This window comes from Perca fluviatilis, chromosome 10, assembly GCF_010015445.1.
Source record: "Perca fluviatilis chromosome 10, GENO_Pfluv_1.0, whole genome shotgun sequence".
In the NCBI taxonomy this organism is placed as follows: Eukaryota; Metazoa; Chordata; class Actinopteri; order Perciformes; family Percidae; genus Perca; species Perca fluviatilis.
Window position 1 is genome coordinate 16,989,427 of NC_053121.1, and position 18,533 is coordinate 17,007,959.

The window sequence follows — 18,533 nt, forward strand, 5'->3', positions numbered from 1 at the left end:
CTGAGGTCAGCCGACCATTGTTTTAGTACAAAGAGCAATCTCATGCATGCTGCGCATGCATTTAACAAAGTCTTTTCAAATCGGAATCTGGGTGTGAATTGATTTCGCAACTTCTCAGAGAAAAGGGGGTGGAGAGAAAATTAACAAGTCTGAAAGCTAAGTTTCACTGTGGTGAGCACACTGGAAAGTGAAGACACTCAACTCTATTATCTACCTGGATCCCTCTCACCGTGAACAACAAACCAGTCAGACGGCCTTGCCCGGTGATGCTGACTCTAGCAGTGAATCATTAAGGTGCTGCTGGCACAGAATTGAAATGAGAATGCAAAGTATCCGAACTTAACCTCCACCTTGATGTCACCACACCAAGACACGGAATGACAAAAATGCTTCACCTAGAAAAGGCAAAATCTTTGTAGCAGCTAATTAATACATTGGACACAAATACTGAGAAAATAAGGCCCTCTTGTGTTTACAAGTTCCCCAGTTATATAACTTTGTCATCATTAAAATGACAGAACTACACATGGATTACAATAGCTTCTGATGCATTTTCATTGCCCATCCCATTACTGTATTTGACGTTGTTGAATATTATTTTAACAGTTTGCGTAACTTGTAGAAACACATACCAGAGATACTCCAGTATCAGAGAGAAGGTACAATGTGTTCGGAACAATGTTTGTGAATCACGTATACAGTATGTGGAACTACACTAATTAGCCAAAAGAATGTGGAGACACATTAGTCCCATATATACATTGAAATGATCATTCCTCCTGTCCCTATTTGCCATGAAGCGATCCCTTCCTAATGCAATTCCAATACTAAGAGCTAGCCCTTGTTCTGTGTAAAATCCATTACATCCAGCCTAAGCTATTATGAGACCTTAACAGTCAGATTTTGTTATATCAATCAGGAACCTTTAAAGTTTCAGTGTGTTTAGTGCAAAATCCACATTAGGTCTGATCCACTGATTTGTCTATCTCAGTCTGCTAAAGCCTCATATTGTCCTTTGCTGAACTTTGAAATGCATTTCAAACGAAGACTGTGGATTTTTATCCCCCAATTCTTGCATTGGAATCGCATTAGGAGGGGACGCTTTCATGGCCAGTATGGACAGGAAAAACAATCACTGGAACCAAAAAATGTTTCATTGTGCATATGGGTATGTATTGTCTTAGGACAGACTTGAAAAAAGGTGAACATATGCTCTGAACTATAGAAAGTAATATGCTGCTTATACATTGCCACCTCCATTCTTCTAGGAAGGCTTTCCACATTTCCACACAGTGGCATTGAGCACAGGGGTTTGGTTCTGTTGAAACAAGAAAGGCCCAATATTATCTAAAGTATCTATGTATGCTGCTTTCCAAAGAGCCTATCCCAAACTGAATAAAACTGCCCCAGCCCAAAAATACACATCCCTGTCCACATACGTTTGGCCATGTAATGTAATGCCAGTCATTATTTTAAACAATAATTTTCATGCAAGTTGTATCAGGAGAACAATGGTTTAGTGGAATACATTAAGGCATTTAACAGCAGTATCTCAACAGTTGTACAGCACACGGGTGAACATGGAACAAGTCTTTGCAGTTTTCACAGTGTAAGATCAGTATATTTAGTATATTATATAGTTGCCATAAGTGGTTTACTGTTTACTAAGTGCTTTATAACTTTGGAAAGACCAGACTGCAGTGTGTTGACCAAAACCACAATCATTTGCTACCATCTGCTGGTAAAAATGGTACATAACCGTTGAAAAGGCACACAAAATGGTACACATCGTGAGGTTTGAATAAAGATAAAGTCTGTTCCCTCATTTTGAATTGTCCATTCAGGGTGATCTAATCACCTTATTTTCAGTGAGTGCAACTGTACGTCCTTATACATGTCTCTCAGCAGCCTTTACCTCCATTCTACCATCAAGCCCCTTGTCTGAGGTGAGGGTAGCTCTGCACTGTGCGCGCTATCCCATCCTTCAGACTGACTACGGGTTTGTAGCCCAGGTCCTGCTTGGCGCGGTCACAGCTGTAGTAGTGGTGGGTTCCAGCCAGAGCCACTCTCATTGGTGTAAAGGTGGGTTTAAAGGACACTAGAGGACGCAGGATCAGGGCCAGCAGCCAGAGGAGCAGGGCCAGTCCGTACACAAGAGTGTAGGGCAGGTGGTAGCGGGGAGCAGCATATCCCAGACCCACCAACACCTCAGACATGAAGTCCCAGAATCTAACTGGCTCATCATTGGTGATGTGGTACGGCTGAAAGTGAAGCATAGGAGAGCACTGTGATCCTGAATAAGAAGGGGTGACTAGCAACAGGATTTCACAGAGAGCATTCTTTAAACCGGCTCGGTGTTAGATTTTATAGTTACTCACTTTTCCACATATGGGGGAGTCCGACCTCAGGCGTTCAGCAGCCAGGATGTGGCCATAAACTACATTCTCCACGAAGGTGAAATCCACCAGATTTGTCCCATCACTGCAGAAAACAAAGACAGAGAATTAAATAAAGAAATATACCAATAAGCACTAAGGATCTGAAAAACAAGCGTTAACGCATTTAATAATTCAGCACCCTGGTACAGTAATCTATGGGTCTAAGCTACTATCTTAATACTAATTTCCACTTTTCATGTGTCAGGGGAGTAGATAGTAGGACGGGGAGTGAGTGAGTGAATAAGTAGGTGTATAAAAAGGTGCAGGTATACTCGCGCTCAACATTGTGCATGGGCCGCCGTAGATGGCGTGTGCCCTACGAGTACGCACAGAGACGTTTATGCTCAAAGCATTGTTTGTTGTAGTACTCTCCGAAACACCAGAGGGCGTACAGACAAAATAATCCGTGAATGAGCAAGAAGTAGTAGAGAAGAAGAAACCGGAAGTTAAGGAAAGCAGGCTGCCTGGCAACAGTAGTAAACACATCCGTGTTAAAACACCGACGCACCGCGAAACATTACATTTATCTACTCTAATCATTAACGCGACTGTTGTTTATCTCCAAATCAAAATGACTGTCTGCCTGGGACACTGTGAAGAACACTCTTTACATGAAGCCGTTTCTTAGCTTTGATAAAACGATCTCTCATGTTTTTCCACCCTCTCCAGCTTAATGTTTCTTCTTTTCCCAGTGTGGTGTCTCTCTCTAAACACATAGTTAAAGGAATACTTGTTGAAATAGGGCTTATCACCCTCTACCCTGGCTGTAGATAGGTGGGCCAACGCATTTTCTGTCTCAGTGCAAGTAATTAGGTTGTTTTTTTGTCTTTAGTTGGCACACTTTTACTCACAACATGCTAACTGGCAACATAGGATTCCATTCACTATGCTAAGCTAACTAGCTGCGGCGCTGCCGGTGTTGCACGGGACTAAAACAATGCATGCACAAAAAATGCGTTGGCCCACCTATCTACAGCTAGAGGAGACCGTGATAAGCCCCATTTCAACAAACGGTGGCGTATCCCTTTAAGGCTGTTTGACTCGCTGTGGTCTGTACATGGAGAATAACAAAGATGCTTGTACAGACGAACCGGTTCTTCCCAGCCGACCGTGTGGAACTGAAAGCGCAGCGCGCGCAGTGGGCCCGTGGCTACAAAAATTCAGAGGTGCACGACCACACGACGCGGCAGCTTGCAGGGCCTTCGTGCTGGAAACGACAGCCGCGGTGACGTCATTTTATAGCGCGCGCTCCTTGCGCCGGGAACCCCGCGGCTACCGTAAACCTAGCTTAAGTGGGTTTTAGAGATAATACAATTTCAGAATTCCGTATTTCTGACAACAGTGTGATACATGCAAATATGATGATTTTAGAAGCGTATTCTTTATTCAGTAAGTAAGTTTACACATCGCACGGGCTTTCACAAGCTGTGCATTTATACTTAGGAAGCCAAATCGAGCCCCCACGTTAGAGTTCAGGTTTGGGAGAGCACTAACAGTCTCCTTTTCATTCTTTTTCTATACCATTCTTATTTATTAAATGCGCCGACTAATTTTACGTTACAAACATGAACCTCAATAAGCGATACATTTTTGTATTGTTAACTATTTTTACAGTGATTATTGCTAAAACAAGAGTCATTCATTCTATGTCTAGAAGTAGTTTAACTAGTTGGATTGGCATAAATGGTTAAACCCCTATGGCTTACCCAATGATGAACTTCATCTTGCCCCTGCGAGCAGTGTCCACTAGGATAGGAACCAGCTGTGGGTCCCGAGGGCCAAAGATGCCATGAGGCCGGATGGCAACTGTGAGGAAACCCTTCTCCTTGTCACAGGCCTCGAGGACCAGCTAAAACACAAAGACAGTATGAAATATTCAACTCGGCATACCGCAAAAATCACTATGATCATTTGCTCTCTCGTGGATGTGACAGATTGATAGGGGCAAGGAGCAGATGACATGCAAATAACGGAGGAAGTCTTGGGAAAAAAGTAGCTACTCACTACTGCTGAATATGATATTATGTCATTGTATGATTCTGATAAAAATAAAGCTACATGTAGAAAAAGAAAAATTGATGCTGATCATGAGGAAGAACGATTAAAAAAAACGATTAAATCATTGATTAATTAAATCACTTTTAACTTTTTAAATCAGGAGGCAGTGGAACATGGGCTAGCATCCACTGGATTTAGTATATCACAGGCCACCTAAATCATAGCTATTTGCTATTTATAGCCCTTCATTTCAAACTGACTTTGATTTGAGCAAGGAACCGTTCCTTCTCTTCTTTCTTTTTCATTCCTTGAGCTTGAGGAAGGACACCAAAAGTACCAAAGTGGAGAAAACATGCAAACTCTACGAAGAAATGAACCAAGCAAACAATCTTGTTTCGAGGGAAATAGCACCAACTGGGCTACACTGGTAGACAAATACTAAAAAATACCACATTCCTACCTTTTCTTGCTCAATCTTGGTCTCTGTGTAATAGTCGATGGGCTTCTTGGCGTATGGTAGATCCTCTCTCCCATTCTTAATGTCTGTGCCTTCAAACACCACACTGGCACTGCTTGTCAGGACCAGTTTCTGGCAAAAATCAAACAGTTACACCCCTTCAAATGGCATCTTTCATCCTTGAACAGTAAATTAGAAAAGCCCAGCTTCTCATCCCCTGGATGCCTAACCTGTACTCCAGCCTCGATGCAAGCCTGAATGACGGTGCGTGTGCCCTGAATGTTGACCCTCTCAAATAGCCCGCGGTCATCGCTGGCAGGGGCCGGGGAGGCACAGTGGAAGACCAGGGACACATCCTTCATAGCTGGCAGCAGAGCCTGGAGCAAAGTGAGACAGACACCTCAGTGACAGCTATTGACAACTGCATCAGAAGAGTCACTGGTCCAGGTCAGAGATAGGTTTTAAAGTTTTTTGGTGGCAAGAGTTAATTGGCAAACTTCAAGTCAACCGCAAGAATTGCAGGTCTAAAACCTTGGCCCTCTATTTGAACACTGTCCTGGCAAAGCAGCCTATCATTACACAGATGCAATCTACTCCTTTCAATGTGTAGGCCTGGTTATTAAACATAATCTACAGGCAGGTCTGGTCCAGACTGAGAAGAGTAGGATACAGTCTCACCTGTTTGTCGCAGAGGTCTCCCTGGTGGAAGGTGACACCAGACAGCTCGTAGCTCTGACGGATGTCAAACACAGAAACAGAGTAGCCTCGATCCAACAGCTTCTCCACCAAGTGTCTGCCCAGAAAACCAGACCCCCCGATGACTGCACACCGTTTATTACTCTGTATGACGCAGCAGAAAGCGATTATTGATACATGTCAAGCAAATTAAACAGCACTAGTCTCGTGAAAAGTTGAAGCAGATTTGCACCATAAACTCACCGGTCGAACGCGCGTGGCCATAATGAGTAAAAAGTAACCAACAGGTAAGCGAGAGTATCAGGCACTGTTGTGAAGAAGAAGAAAAAAAACTCCTTTACAGGTGGAATAGTGAGTCACGAAGAGTGCTCCTAACTATTTAACACGCAGGGCACGTGCCAACTTTTAACGTAAGAAATACGCAATACTGTAGCCTATTTACCTGCAGTCAGCGCGTGCAACTAACCGAACTGTCTGAATCTGCTGAGTGAGAAGTGCTGTGTGATTGGTCGAGGTAATGCTCAGCACAAAGGTGACGTTAGATAATAGCCAATGGTGTAAAAGATACGTCAAAGAACGCCACAATTTAAACCAATCGTAGACCACAAACTGGTTCTATTCGCCTCTTAGCACAAAGACCACGCCCCGCCTGGTATGCGCCAGACTTTTTTTTTTTTTTACAGTCACTGGTCACAACAAAGATTCTCCATAAGTGTGAAACCTTATTTTTACAGTCTATGTTGTTTTATGTAGGCTATTTGTTAGTTTTGCAATTTAGTAAACATGAAGAACATGAAGGAAAAGAGACAGATTAAACCAATATACATATAACTGCCAAAATACCAGTTGATTTCTCCCTTATAGCCTAAAATTATCCAAATGGAAGTACAGCATGAATGAAGGAATAAAAGAAAAAAACATATCACAATGAAAAAAAAAGGATAATAGCAAAAGTAAAAGGACCAGCTATATAAAAAGAAGTTTGAGTTTATCTTTTGAGGTGAGAACATGTGAGTAGCCATACTTGTCCCACTGTGCATGCTGTGCTGTTGACCCTTACAATAATAATATTTGGTGTTGGGTGCACATGCAATCTGAACTCTATTATACAATTATTATCTTATTGTTTCATATATATTATTTCATATATATATAATATTCAATTATTATTTTCACCTTTTAATTATCATTAGCTATTCCCGATAATTTTTATTCTCTATTACTATAATCTTCTTTTCTGTAAGAAGAAGCTCTGATCTGAGGTCTGCTGACACTAGAGGGTGTATTGAGGCAATTTCACATAGCAGCACGAGCGAATGCACCATTTGTATTATGCAATATTATATATCTGCATGTAAATATGACACAAAGACATCCCCATTTTCCATATTCTGTTTCAGCGTTTTATATTTCGATGGGAAATCCAAGGCGGTTTCACCTCAGTCTCGATCAGCTCTGTAATTTCTGATCGTGTCTTGCGCCCCGTGGTCTTCAGCAACCAATCATCTTTTTGCCCGACTGGTGCGTTTGATTTTTACTCCCTCTCCTGGCTGTCGGTATCCTGTTTTAATTCCTCAATGGCCATTCAATAATTGCCTTGTCTGCTGGCACAAAGGGTGGACAAATCAAACGCCTGGGCTCCATGACGGCAGCTCCTGGACAGCAAAAACAAGTGCATGTTTGTTAGCAAAAAAAACGGTCATTTTCTGCACATTTTAGCAGCCGTTCCTGCGAAATAAATAGAAGGTTTTGAAGGAAAAATACTATCTTACATTCAGGGTACTTAAACGCTAAATCCGAGCAACTGATGTAAAGTATAAACCGCTCTACCATCTCCTCCTCCCTAAATGATAGGGAGGCTTCATCAGAGGAAAAACTAGCTTGCCCTTAGATTAGATTTTCAGTTCCTTTTTGTCAGTCCAATAAACAGCAAGTGATGGTGAGTAAAAATGTTTGATAATAACCCAGTCTTTGTTAGAGTGTAGCATTTGAGTCACAAATGATGGATATTTACATGCTTCATTTTATAGATCTGGGAGAAAGATTTCTACTCGGGACACCTGTCTGATTCTGCTGTTATCATAGACATGGTGACTCCTGTGTCTGCTGTAACCATTAACATGTGCTTCCCCACCCAGGCGACCAGTGCCAAGAGACCATCCCTGCAGGGTCCTGTGGCACCTCCTCGCAAGAAGACGACCCCCAAACCAGAGCTGACCGAGGAGCAGAAGCAGGAGATCAGGGAGGCCTTTGAGCTGTTTGACACCGATGGATCTGGATTCATCGATGTCAAGGAGCTCAAGGTAACAGTGGCCGGACGCTGATCACAATCACACATGTGTGAGGGAAGGGAGAGTTTTCTATGTGTGCTTCACTCTCACACCTTTTCTGCCAGGTTGCAATGAGAGCTCTGGGCTTTGAGCCAAAGAAAGAGGAGATCAAGAAGATGATTGGTGACGTGGATAAGGACGGCACAGGGAAAATCTCCTTCGCTGACTTCCTCTCTGTCATGACACAGAAAATGGTAGGTTTCTGTGTCAAGAAATATATATGCATTCCCAACCGTCTTTAATTCTCTTTAGTTTTAAAGTGAGTTACTGGTTTTATCCTACAGATTGCAGTTTGTGTATTAGAGTCCACAACCTTAACTTTACCCTATCAGCCCTATTTAGATTACCATTGACTATTGGTATCGCTTTTCTTCGGCACACCCAAACTGGCCACATTTCTTTGAGTTTGGGATGTGGTTGTTCTTCGACAACGACATACCTCCTGCAGAATTGCAGTTTTTGTCGAAACTACTCTCCATATTCTCTGATTTTAGGCCGAGAAGGACTCCAAAGAGGAGATCCTGAAAGCTTTCCGCCTGTTTGATGACGACGAGACGGGCAAGATCTCGTTCAAGAATCTGAAGAGAGTAGCCAAAGAACTGGGAGAGAACCTCACAGATGAAGAGCTGCAGGTAAAGCCCACCATCGTGGAATGACACAACATTCAGATATGAGTAACACTTAACAGCAGACTGCTGTAACTCACATGCCGGTTGTGTTTCCAAGCCAAAGGCTCAGTCGTGGCAAGGGAACATTTGCTCATGAATGCTTGATTTGCTTCCTCCATTCATCTCCTCTTTCATTGTGTCTGTGAAGGAAATGATAGACGAAGCAGACAGGGATGGAGACGGAGAAGTGAACCAGCAGGAGTTCCTGCGCATTATGAAGAAAACCTGCCTCTACTGAAGGAAGTCGGTGATGTGGGTCGAGGGGACCGCTGGTGGTTTGACATATAATGCTGCTTTATATATCTCCCTTCCCTTACCTTCCCTTATTATTGTGTCGTGCCATACATTTCCACTTATAATGAGTCCATCAAAAGGTTTACTGTCTACTACACTGAACTAAAGATGTTAAATATTTGTGGTCAAACGCCAATTATCCTTTACATAATAAGCTTCATTACATTTGCCAAACACCCTCAAGAAAGAGAGAATACTCTCTTTCTTGTTTGGAATGCTGCGTACTTTTATGAAGAATACATTGATAATATCATTATATTGGTTTTTAATTGTCAAGAAATTCTCAGTGCCTACGTCAATACGGTGACACACATTCCAATGCTTTGATTAGTCATTGTTTGTGCGTTAAGTTTCATCCATCTGTAGATTGTTTGGTTTACACTGTCATGTTTTGGATCTTGTAACCGCTGGTGATCGGGGGAGCGCTGTCTCACCTCAGTGCTGCCTGTGGATTTGTGCCCGTGCCTCTTTAAAAGGGATGATCCCACTCTCTTTAAAATGTGATTGTGTATGTGTTTTTCTTGTAGCATCAAGTATTCATCCCTCTGTTGTGTAACTACTCTATAATACACAAAATACTCTGTATTCTTGGCATTTTGTATGATACATAGTAACTTTAATGAATGTTTGAGGTACAAATTAAATATCTTAAATCAGTGTTGTCTTTTATTTTTTATTATTAGCATCCCTCATTGATCCAGCAGTTATCAGTGCTTGAACAGCTTGTTCAGCTGCTAATAAATGGTTTACAGGAAGATGCTGCTCTTCTCATTCAGGCAGCACATGCAAAACTGTTATGTTTTATAAATAGCAACTCTTCAAACAACTAACTTTCGTTGTTGACTTTGTTCCCGTGTGCAGCCTATCATATCCTTTGCTGCAGCTCCCGTGAGCGGTAGCCATAAACCAGAGAGATGAGTGACACCCCCAGGTTTTAGATGATGGTGGCTGCTATATCAAGAGCATCACTGTGCAGGCAGCCAGGGATCAGGTAGCTTTCCATGACCAAAGGAAGAGAAAAGAGGATGGTCTGAGCTGCCTGGAGGGTCAGGGTCACACACGCTCTCTTGGTGCAGAGCGGTCCTACACGCATGTCCCAGCAGAGCAGGCAGAAGCATGCCAGGATGGTCAGAGAGCAGAGAGGCACCACCACAGCAGGTCCCACAGTGCAGTAAAGCACTAGAGCCGAAGTCCCTGACAGGCAGGGTGTAAGGATGAGAGGTCAACAGCGGGGGAGGGTAAAAATTGACCTGGACGGTGCTGAGGCTGATACCCAAAGCCACACTGCTGAGCACAGCTGATAAGGTCCATATGGTTGCAACAGCCACTCTCTTCCATTGAGGACACATCAAGAATTCTTAGCGCAGGGGCCACTTGACAAAGCGGTCCACAGCCAGAGCGGTGCTCAGGAAGAGGTCAACCTGCGCAAAAAAAGTGAAGACATAAAGTGGATGTAGTTACCTGCAATGTCAATATTTTAGAAGTGCAGTTTTCATAATGAGGTAATTCAGGGCAGGCAGGCTGTCGGCAGAGAGTAGAATGTGTCTAAGTCACAGCTGAAGCCTCATATTAGCTTTTGTTTAACACAAGAAGTTATTTACTTACAGTACATTGGAACCACATTAAGAAGGGCTCTTTTCTTGGCCAATACGGTCTAACAATTACAGTGACCAATAACTATTTCTAAGTACTTATGGCCTATGAGCATGTGAGATCCTATTATTTAACCCTGAGTGATGCTGATCCATGTCCAAAAGAGTAGGAAGCTGCCTTTTCCAAGTGGTCTTTATTTACAGAAAAAGAATAAGTTGTAAGTAACCTCTACTATAACTGTCAAGCTGGTGTATGAATCATAGCTCAGTGTGACTAAAACAAAAATGAATCGCGTAAATATAATCAATGTTTTACCAATGAGCAGGCCTGGTTAGCAGCACAGATGATTACACACTGGGTCACAGGTATACCTTCTCTTAAGAGAACTGCTTTGATTGTCCAGAGCAGCTGCTGAAATGGCAATAATGGAGATCATTTAGGTCAAAGGGCATATTATCATCATCTCAGTTGTTAACAAAAGGTGTACTGGAAAGGTCCAAAGTCAAAAAGAGAAGACATACCTGGAGGGTGTCACGCAAGAGGTGGTGTGTGAGGAGCAGGAAGTGTCCCTGAGAAGGGACGGGGAACGCATGATGACCAGGAGTAACAGAACACTGAGCGCCGTGTTCAAGGTGCAGCTCACACACATGCTGACCATTTTAGCACTTTTCAGGTGTCTATTTTTTTAAATGTATTTCTATGAAGCTAAATGTATTCTATTGTATTTTCTTCTGCCCTCTTAAACATGTAAGATGTTCTTTTGTATCTAGAAAAGCATCTGCTAAATAAAATGTATTATTATTGTTATTATTATTAACCAGGTGGTAGATGGTAGAGTTCATCTGTGACTGGGCCTCTAGTGATGTCACATTGCAGTGGATATCCATGACATAAAGCTCCCTCTGATCTGCCTTCCAGATATCCTTGTTAAAAAAATAAAATGCACATCAGAGGCATCCACAGAGCTTAAAAAACAACTAAAATCATTTGTACCTCATCTAAAATAGGGGAAAAGATGTAATAAACTCACCCTTACATCTGTTTCTACGGTGCTCTTAGGGGGTGGGGGGGAAGATGGAGGGTGGGGGTGTGGCCTTGACCAGATGCCACTTTGCTCATTTGAAAGCCACGAGGTCTCTCTCTCATGGGTGGGCTAAATTCTCTGGGCGGGCAAAGCAGAGAAAGAGGAGGTAACCTTGCTCCTTATGACCTCATAAGGAGCAAGATTCCAGATCGGCCCAGCTGAGCTTTAATTTTCTCAAAGGCAGAGCAGGATACCCAGGGCTCGGTTTCCACCTATCGCCATTTCTAGCCACTGGGGGACCATAGGCAGGCTGGGGAAACGCATATTAATGTTAAAAAACCTCATAAAGTGAAATTTTCATGTCACGGGACCTTTAAGGTTGAAATGTGGCACAGTAAATCCGTAAGCTTAACTCTATCTGTGGATTTTCTGTGCCGACCATATAAAAACTATTTAAATAATGCAATTAAAATGTCAAGTGGTCATTTAATGTCAAGTCACACATTTAAACTTTATTCATAGAGCTCATAGGAAGATAAAACCAGTCAGATATATAAAAAAACAAAACATATGGAGTTAATCATACATGTACCGTACTGTACGATACCAACTCTTTAGATGCCAGGGATAACAGGTGGTATGAATTTTATTGTTTGACACCACCTCATTTACACACACTCAGGAATGTGAACTTAACGTTTAGGCTCAGTTTTTTTCAGTTCCAGCAGATCCAGTCTATAAAACACATACAGATAAATACAGAAATTACGTGAACACAAAAAAAAATACATTTAATATTAATGATCACAATGACCGCAGCGGCCCCGAGTTCGAATCCATCACAGGGCCCTTCGCTGCAGGTCTCTCCCTTTTCCTCTCTGTCGCTATCCAAGTAAAACATATAATGCCTAACAAAAATATATTACAAAAATAAACACAGCTGCTTACTAATACAAGTCTAGTTGACTGAGGTATTTCAACAGGTCTCCTGTGGTTGTGCAGCTCAGCCCATGGGTGAGAGTACAGCGAGCATCAACATCTCAGCTTTGACTTAGTTTAGTCTTGGAGGCAAAGTCTGCACTAAGTTTACGCATCACTTCCGCATGGCTTTGTCCTGCTAGCTCCTGTCGTACAGTCCCAAAATTCTCTTTGACAAAGTTGGCAAAAGGAGTGGGAGCACGCGGCTTGGCAGGCGTCAGTAAGACGAGCTGTCCTGTGCAGATGGCACACACAAACTTTTGCGTGTCCAGTGACTTGGAATGACGCCCGATCCTGTGAAGAATCATGATAAAGTATTGGGAAATTGACAAATAACTCTGGAAATGCAAGGTAATAAAGTAAATAAAGAACGATATGAAATCAGTCAGACGTACGTGTTCTTGCAGCGGGTGCATTGGTACTGGAATTTGTACTTGATGTCGTAGCTGTGGCAGCGAGTGACCATGGGCAGCTCAGGATGCGCCAGTGTGGACTTGCGAGCGTACAGCTTCCAGAAGTTCCCGTGGCCGTCCCTTACACCGTTAATCAACCAGGTTGCAGCGTGACACATCTCATGAATCAGTGTGTCCCTGAGACGATCTGTGAGGGTGAAATAACAAGAATGCGATGAAGAGGTTCAATCTATTATGAACTGACATGAGGATCTTACGGAGCATGACAGACGACGTCACATATTTACATTCAGGGACTTTATTACTTTAGTCTACCTGGCTTACTGAAGCACAGTCTATATTCTTGGCATTCCACTTCTGGGATTGCTCCGGTGCTGCAGCAAATTCCGCCGGATGCATGTATTTACCGTTTCCTTTCGCTTTCTTTGCGTTTTATTATTATTATTTTAAATTTTAAAAAAATTGGGTGGATTAATGAGGACTATTGTTAACTGCTCCTCAGATCTCTGCAGGGTAGATTGAGAAAGCTAGCTGGACTATCTGTCCAATCCGAGTTTTCTCCCGCGTAGAGGTGTGAATCTTCACTGATCTCCCGATGCGATTACGATTATCATGTCAGCGATTCAATTCGATTCGATATCTCGATGCATCACGATGCGTCAAATACATTTTTCTATTAAAGCCATATAGGATATTTAATTCATAGCTTTTCAAGCTTCAAAAACAAAATATTCTGCAGTGCTCTAATACTAAATACATTGGATACATAAAACTACAGCACTGAGCACATGGCACTTCCTGAATGTGCAAAACATAACAGAATATGTAAACAGAAAGGTTGTTAGGCCTACATTAAATTGTAAACAGAAATAAATCGATTATGAGCCTGCCGATTATCGATGCAGCATCGTCCATGTCCACGATTCGATGCATCGATTATTTGATTAATTTCAACACCTCTACTCTTGCGTGACTATTTTGCAGCGGCTCTGTGCCGAGTTTAGCGCCATTTCTAGAAATGCCGTTAAACCAGAGCACGTTTTCCTCCCATCCCCGAATGCTATGGGGAGTAGCCAGACCCTCCTTCAGCGCGCTTTGGAGGAGGACTAACTGAGGCATTACCTGCACAATCACAGACTTTCTCCGACAGTTCAATGCGAGCGTAGCGGCTCCCTCCACCTCGCTCCTGCCCCGTGACACAGTAACCGGCTGTCTTCCGCATCTTCTTATTCCAAGTCACTGACATATTGATGGGGAGCTACAAGTCATGTCAGACAAGGACAAATAATATACACTATATGTTAGTTTAATTTCAATTTTCTAAAATATTTGACTGAAAAGGAGAGAAAAACTGTTGGTTCATCACCTTACTGTCAAACACACTGGTATTGTACAGCTGGTAAAGTCTACTGGTGAGTTCTTCCTTGTTCTGCTTAAATTTGCAGCTATAGCTGGAGCCAGGGTTTGATAAAGACTGCAAGAAGCACCCCGGGGTCTTACACAATGCTACCCTAGAAGGGAAAGAACAGGGTTAACTTAAGACAAATGTCTGTGTATGGAACACACACTGAATGAGCGACATTCTAGTCTGTAGAAAAAAACTGGCCAGTAAATGTACCTGCTTGTGGGGCCGTGTCTAGACTCTGTCTGACTGACTGTGGGCTTCAAGATGGTGGATTTTCCTGGCGTCTTCACATGCAGAGGGGTTTCGCTTAATGATTTAGAGACTTGTTTTGGGAGCCTGTTTACAGGAGGAGCTGACCCAGGAGGAGCTGACCCAGGGGGCTCCTTATTGCATTCTAGATTTAAGAAAAGATCCAAACAATAGATATCAGCCTCACAACTAAAATAAAACCAAAACCTAGAGCAAGTTGAAATGTGACAATAGGGCTGGGCGATATGGAGAAAATCAAATATCACGATATTTTTGACCAAATATAGATATAATATTGTAGTGTTGACTATTGGTGCTTTCACAAAATATTTACGCAATAAGATTTTTTTATAAATAATAAGTAATGTGGATATAATGACTAAGTGGGTAAAGGCAAATAATATAGCAGTTACAAGTCTGGTAAGTTCAGAAAATGACATCACTTTACTGTAATGCAGCCTTTAAAACCAGGAAAAGACAACACTTATGCCATATTACGATATCCAAAATCTAAGACGATATCTAATCTCATATTGATAAAATATCGATATATTGTCCAGCTCTATGTGACAATCCAAAAATAAAAACAGTTACCGTGGGTGCCCTTAAGTGAGAATGGAGTGCCAGTGAACTTGTTTTTCTTTTTCAGTCTCTCCAGTAGGGATGTGAACTCCTCCTCAGAACTGGCCGATTCATCCAGCTTAGAAGGTCCTGAAAGGGTGGGTTTAGGAGAGGCCACTGAAGTTAGAGTTTTGTGGGGACGAAGAGAAAAAGGAGAAGGGATGGGAGGCAAAGGCAGTGATGGGGAGCTGTCCTCGTCGTCACACCGCAGAGCATTCTTGTTAGCCTTTGGCGGGGGCTTAGGTTTTGAGTGACGAATCCTCCAAGTGCTCTTGACCACAATATTATTATCATCCTCATCATCATCACTGTCACTAAAAAAGACTGGGGAGTCGCATTGAGCCAGTGGTCTCCTCAGTGGATGCTGGGCTGCGGGAGTATTGCTCTTCTTCGGCACTGTGAAACAGTGGACACAAAACATCAACACTATATACACACACACGTGTCATTCAATGTTGCTTTTCTTTGAAATATAATAGAACATCAGACTTATAAGTTCTTTCAACGTTACCTTTAAAAGATGCTTTTGTCTCAATAAAGTCATCATCTGATGAGAAGTCATCCACTATGAAGGTTTTGAGGCTTTAGAATAAAAATAAAAAAACATTAAAAAAAAAATTTAAAAAAAGGCAAAATAGATACTTTTTAAAACATTTTCCACACATTGTCTTTCTTAAAACTTGAGAAGCTAAAGTTTACTCTCAGGGGCTCTACTGATAAATGTTATTCTCATTGGAAACCACTGATTAATTTTGTGAACCAGCTTTCCGTTAGGGAAATGTCACTGTAGTGGCATATTTAGTACTTGTCTGCATAGGTTCACACTTTTATATATGATATAGGGATATGGGATGAAACCACAAAAGGACATTTGTTTTGAAGAATTGTTCATTCTGAAAACACAAAATGGAAACTTATATTGTACTATGTTGTAAATATTGCTTGAACGCTGTATCTAATAAAATACATGAAAAAATAATGGAAAAAAAGAAACATATCAAAAACTCACCTGTCTTCACTCCCACTCACTGAGATTTTCTTAGGCTTGACATTAGGGGTTTTCACTCGTTGCAGAACTTCAATGTGCAAAATTAGGGTATGCGAGAGAAAAACGAGGCCAACAATATTAACATTTTTTCTTCATGTTAGAATTTGGCTCATTTATCGTCAATCAGAATCAGAAAGGGTTTTATTGCCAAGTACGTTTTTTAACACATACAAGGAATTTGTTTTGGTGTTGTTGGTACACGTCACACAATCTCTAAATGAAATATTAAATAATATAAGTATAGATATAAGCAATATAAGTATAAGTGTATGTACATAGAATGTATTAAATTAAAAATAAAGATAGGAATAAAAAGAGCATTACAGCAGAGATGGTGACAGATGCAGACAACCGTACCCAGCAGAAAAAGGCCACTTACATGTCTCAAAACCGTCGTCATCGTCCGAGCTCTTTACAAGAACGGTGGAACTGAGGAGAACAAAAATGCTTTAGAACTATCCTGACCAAAACTTTGAAGAGAAAAAATAAGAGGTCAAATTGAAACCAGAAACACACAACGATGTTGCTTCGTGAAAACATCAACAACTCAGAGCACTCCATTTTTATACCTGTTTTTCTTTGCAGAACTCCATGGTTTGAGTGAGGTAGGTTTAGCTTTCGGTGTAGCCCTTTCCACAAGAACTGATGAATAAAAAAGTCAAATGAACACATTTCTGTATTTTCAAAACGGAGTCATACAGTTCAACAATATTCAAATTCATAAGATTTAACTCCCTCACATTGGTCAAAGTCTTCATCACTGGAATCGATCAAAGACTTGTTTCTGTAATCGTTGCCGTTGGAGCACTGGTTCTCCTTCTCTGGATCATCTTCGCTGTCAGAGAGGACAAGTTGGACAGGAGTGGCTGACCGATCCACAGATCGATGACTGCTTGTGGCAGCATGGCGAGTTCTGCCAATTGAACTCATCAGCTAGAAACAATGGAGATAGACAGATCGGCATTATAACTTGCTGGCAACTAACTATTATTTTCATTATTGATTAATCTGCCAATTATTTTCTTGATTAATCCATTAAACATGCTGTCAATAAAATGTCATAAAACACTTCGGGTAATTAAAACAAAACACTAACGTCAATTTTCTATTGTAACGTTTTGAATTGTTTACAGGTTAATAAAGTGTGCTAGAGACCTTTTTTTCAGCTGTGTCCAGTCCTCCCTCATCAGCCCAGCCCATCTTTTCAGCAACTCTTTCAAATAATTTGCGGGTATCATCATTCATGGTTTCCTCTGCTCTGTGAAAACGGTACAAACCAGCGTGATAGTCATTTAACATTTAAAGTCCAGTGCTAACATCAGACCTATGATTTATAACGTTAATATAACTGCCAATGAAACCACAAAGGAAAGCCAGCCGATGGTTAAAATTCACGATTTCCATTCAACCAGTTCATTTTATTCAGCTAACGTTACCGTTAATGCAAAAACATCTATGACCAAGAGGTTCTAAAGCCGTTACCTTTAGCAACTTGCTAGCTAACATTATGTTTGGACTAACTTTAGAGGTAACTTTTTGAAAGTGGTTCATTGTGTTCCGTTAGTATGCATTGCATGAACCTCCCATAGAACATTATTTTGCTAAGAGGACATATATTTCACCTGAGATATTACCAAACGCGCTTCTGTTGTTGCAAATAAAAGAGGCAGAAGTATGTAGCTAGCAGACGGGAAGTAAGCGAAGGCAAATTCAAATATAGTGATACGTTACACCGGAAGCTGTCAAGAACGCATTCGACCAACAGCGACAGGCTTTATATGACACGTGACGTTCGGTCCACGCCCACCAACAATCGCTTCTTTTTGCATGTTTTTTTTTTCTTTTTTCGACGGTCCTAACAGTGCATTGTGTCTATGATGATCTGGATGTATTACGTGTACCGGTAGTTATGTTTATTGAGGTAACTTAACCTTTAACAGTATTTCTATGTAATGCTACGCTGTACTTATACTTAATACTGGTTATAATAAAAGATACATAAAGTTATATAGGGTTGATAATGACATTACCCAACAGTATGTTAAAATAAGCTCAACAGAGTACATTTAAGTGCTTTAACATTTTACAATGCACAATACTGTAAGCTTTTTCAACAATAAGCACATTATGCTGGTTTAATTTTGAACACAGGACTTTTATTCATAACTTTGGCATTGTGATATTTCTATATTATATGAATACACATGCTCCATCAGTGGTCTTTTCTATTTTACCGACTACCAACATGTTTGAGAGTAAGAAAAACAAAGCAGTTGAAGTACCTTGGTCACCATGGATAACACAGCTGGCAACCCACTATG

The 18,533-nt window shown here is 41.4% G+C and overlaps 3 protein-coding genes and 1 pseudogene across 4 annotated transcripts; 1 reads left to right on the forward strand and 3 right to left on the reverse strand.

Moving 5' to 3' along the window:
• Positions 1 to 390: 390 nt before the first annotated feature.
• Positions 391 to 6,123, reverse strand: nsdhl (NAD(P) dependent steroid dehydrogenase-like). The gene is made up of 8 exons (XM_039812717.1): positions 6,032 to 6,123; positions 5,833 to 5,896; positions 5,572 to 5,733; positions 5,124 to 5,270; positions 4,897 to 5,025; positions 4,145 to 4,287; positions 2,379 to 2,481; positions 391 to 2,261 (listed from the first exon to the last, which is right to left on the reverse strand). Exons 2-8 carry the CDS (start codon positions 5,851 to 5,853, stop codon positions 1,929 to 1,931), a joined length of 1,038 nt encoding a protein of 345 aa, XP_039668651.1. The 5' UTR covers positions 5,854 to 5,896; positions 6,032 to 6,123; the 3' UTR covers positions 391 to 1,928.
• Positions 6,124 to 7,212: 1,089 nt separating this feature from the next.
• cetn2 (centrin, EF-hand protein, 2) lies at positions 7,213 to 9,538 on the forward strand. The gene is made up of 5 exons (XM_039814297.1): positions 7,213 to 7,528; positions 7,728 to 7,892; positions 7,985 to 8,113; positions 8,414 to 8,551; positions 8,736 to 9,538. The coding sequence occupies exons 1-5, from the start codon at positions 7,526 to 7,528 to the stop codon at positions 8,823 to 8,825; spliced, it is 525 nt and encodes a 174-aa protein (XP_039670231.1). The 5' UTR covers positions 7,213 to 7,525; the 3' UTR covers positions 8,826 to 9,538.
• Positions 9,539 to 9,707: 169 nt separating this feature from the next.
• LOC120567338 lies at positions 9,708 to 11,361 on the reverse strand (annotated as a pseudogene).
• Positions 11,362 to 11,983: 622 nt separating this feature from the next.
• On the reverse strand, positions 11,984 to 17,968 carry gcna (germ cell nuclear acidic peptidase). Of its 2 annotated transcripts, none has more exons than XM_039814299.1 (13): positions 17,835 to 17,968; positions 17,368 to 17,470; positions 16,953 to 17,145; positions 16,782 to 16,854; positions 16,592 to 16,641; positions 16,174 to 16,240; positions 15,676 to 15,746; positions 15,138 to 15,560; positions 14,508 to 14,688; positions 14,256 to 14,400; positions 14,012 to 14,147; positions 12,872 to 13,076; positions 11,984 to 12,770 (listed from the first exon to the last, which is right to left on the reverse strand). In XM_039814299.1, exons 2-13 carry the CDS (start codon positions 17,455 to 17,457, stop codon positions 12,539 to 12,541), a joined length of 1,866 nt encoding a protein of 621 aa, XP_039670233.1. In that variant the 5' UTR covers positions 17,458 to 17,470; positions 17,835 to 17,968; the 3' UTR covers positions 11,984 to 12,538. The 2 variants fall into 2 exon arrangements, with proteins under 2 accessions (XP_039670233.1, XP_039670234.1); XM_039814300.1 differs by having other exon boundaries at positions 17,368 to 17,465; positions 17,835 to 17,964.
• Positions 17,969 to 18,533: the final 565 nt, after the last annotated feature.

Coding starts and splice junctions, on each gene's coding strand:
- nsdhl (XM_039812717.1), bottom strand. CDS start 5,853: ATGGCCACGCGCGTTCGACCG. Junction 5,271..5,571: donor GAGACCTCTGCGACAAACAG/GTGAGACTGTAT, acceptor ACTTTGCTCCAG/GCTCTGCTGCCAGCTATGAA. Junction 4,288..4,896: donor CCAAGATTGAGCAAGAAAAG/GTAGGAATGTGG, acceptor TTTGTGTTTTAG/CTGGTCCTCGAGGCCTGTGA.
- cetn2 (XM_039814297.1), top strand. Junction 8,114..8,413: donor CTGTCATGACACAGAAAATG/GTAGGTTTCTGT, acceptor CTCTGATTTTAG/GCCGAGAAGGACTCCAAAGA. Junction 8,552..8,735: donor TCACAGATGAAGAGCTGCAG/GTAAAGCCCACC, acceptor GTGTCTGTGAAG/GAAATGATAGACGAAGCAGA.
- gcna (XM_039814299.1), bottom strand. CDS start 17,457: ATGAATGATGATACCCGCAAATTATTTGAAAGAGTTGCTGAAAAGATG. Junction 17,146..17,367: donor TGGACACAGCTGAAAAAAAG/GTCTCTAGCACA, acceptor CATTGTTTCTAG/CTGATGAGTTCAATTGGCAG. Junction 15,561..15,675: donor GACAAAAGCATCTTTTAAAG/GTAACGTTGAAA, acceptor ACTGTTTCACAG/TGCCGAAGAAGAGCAATACT.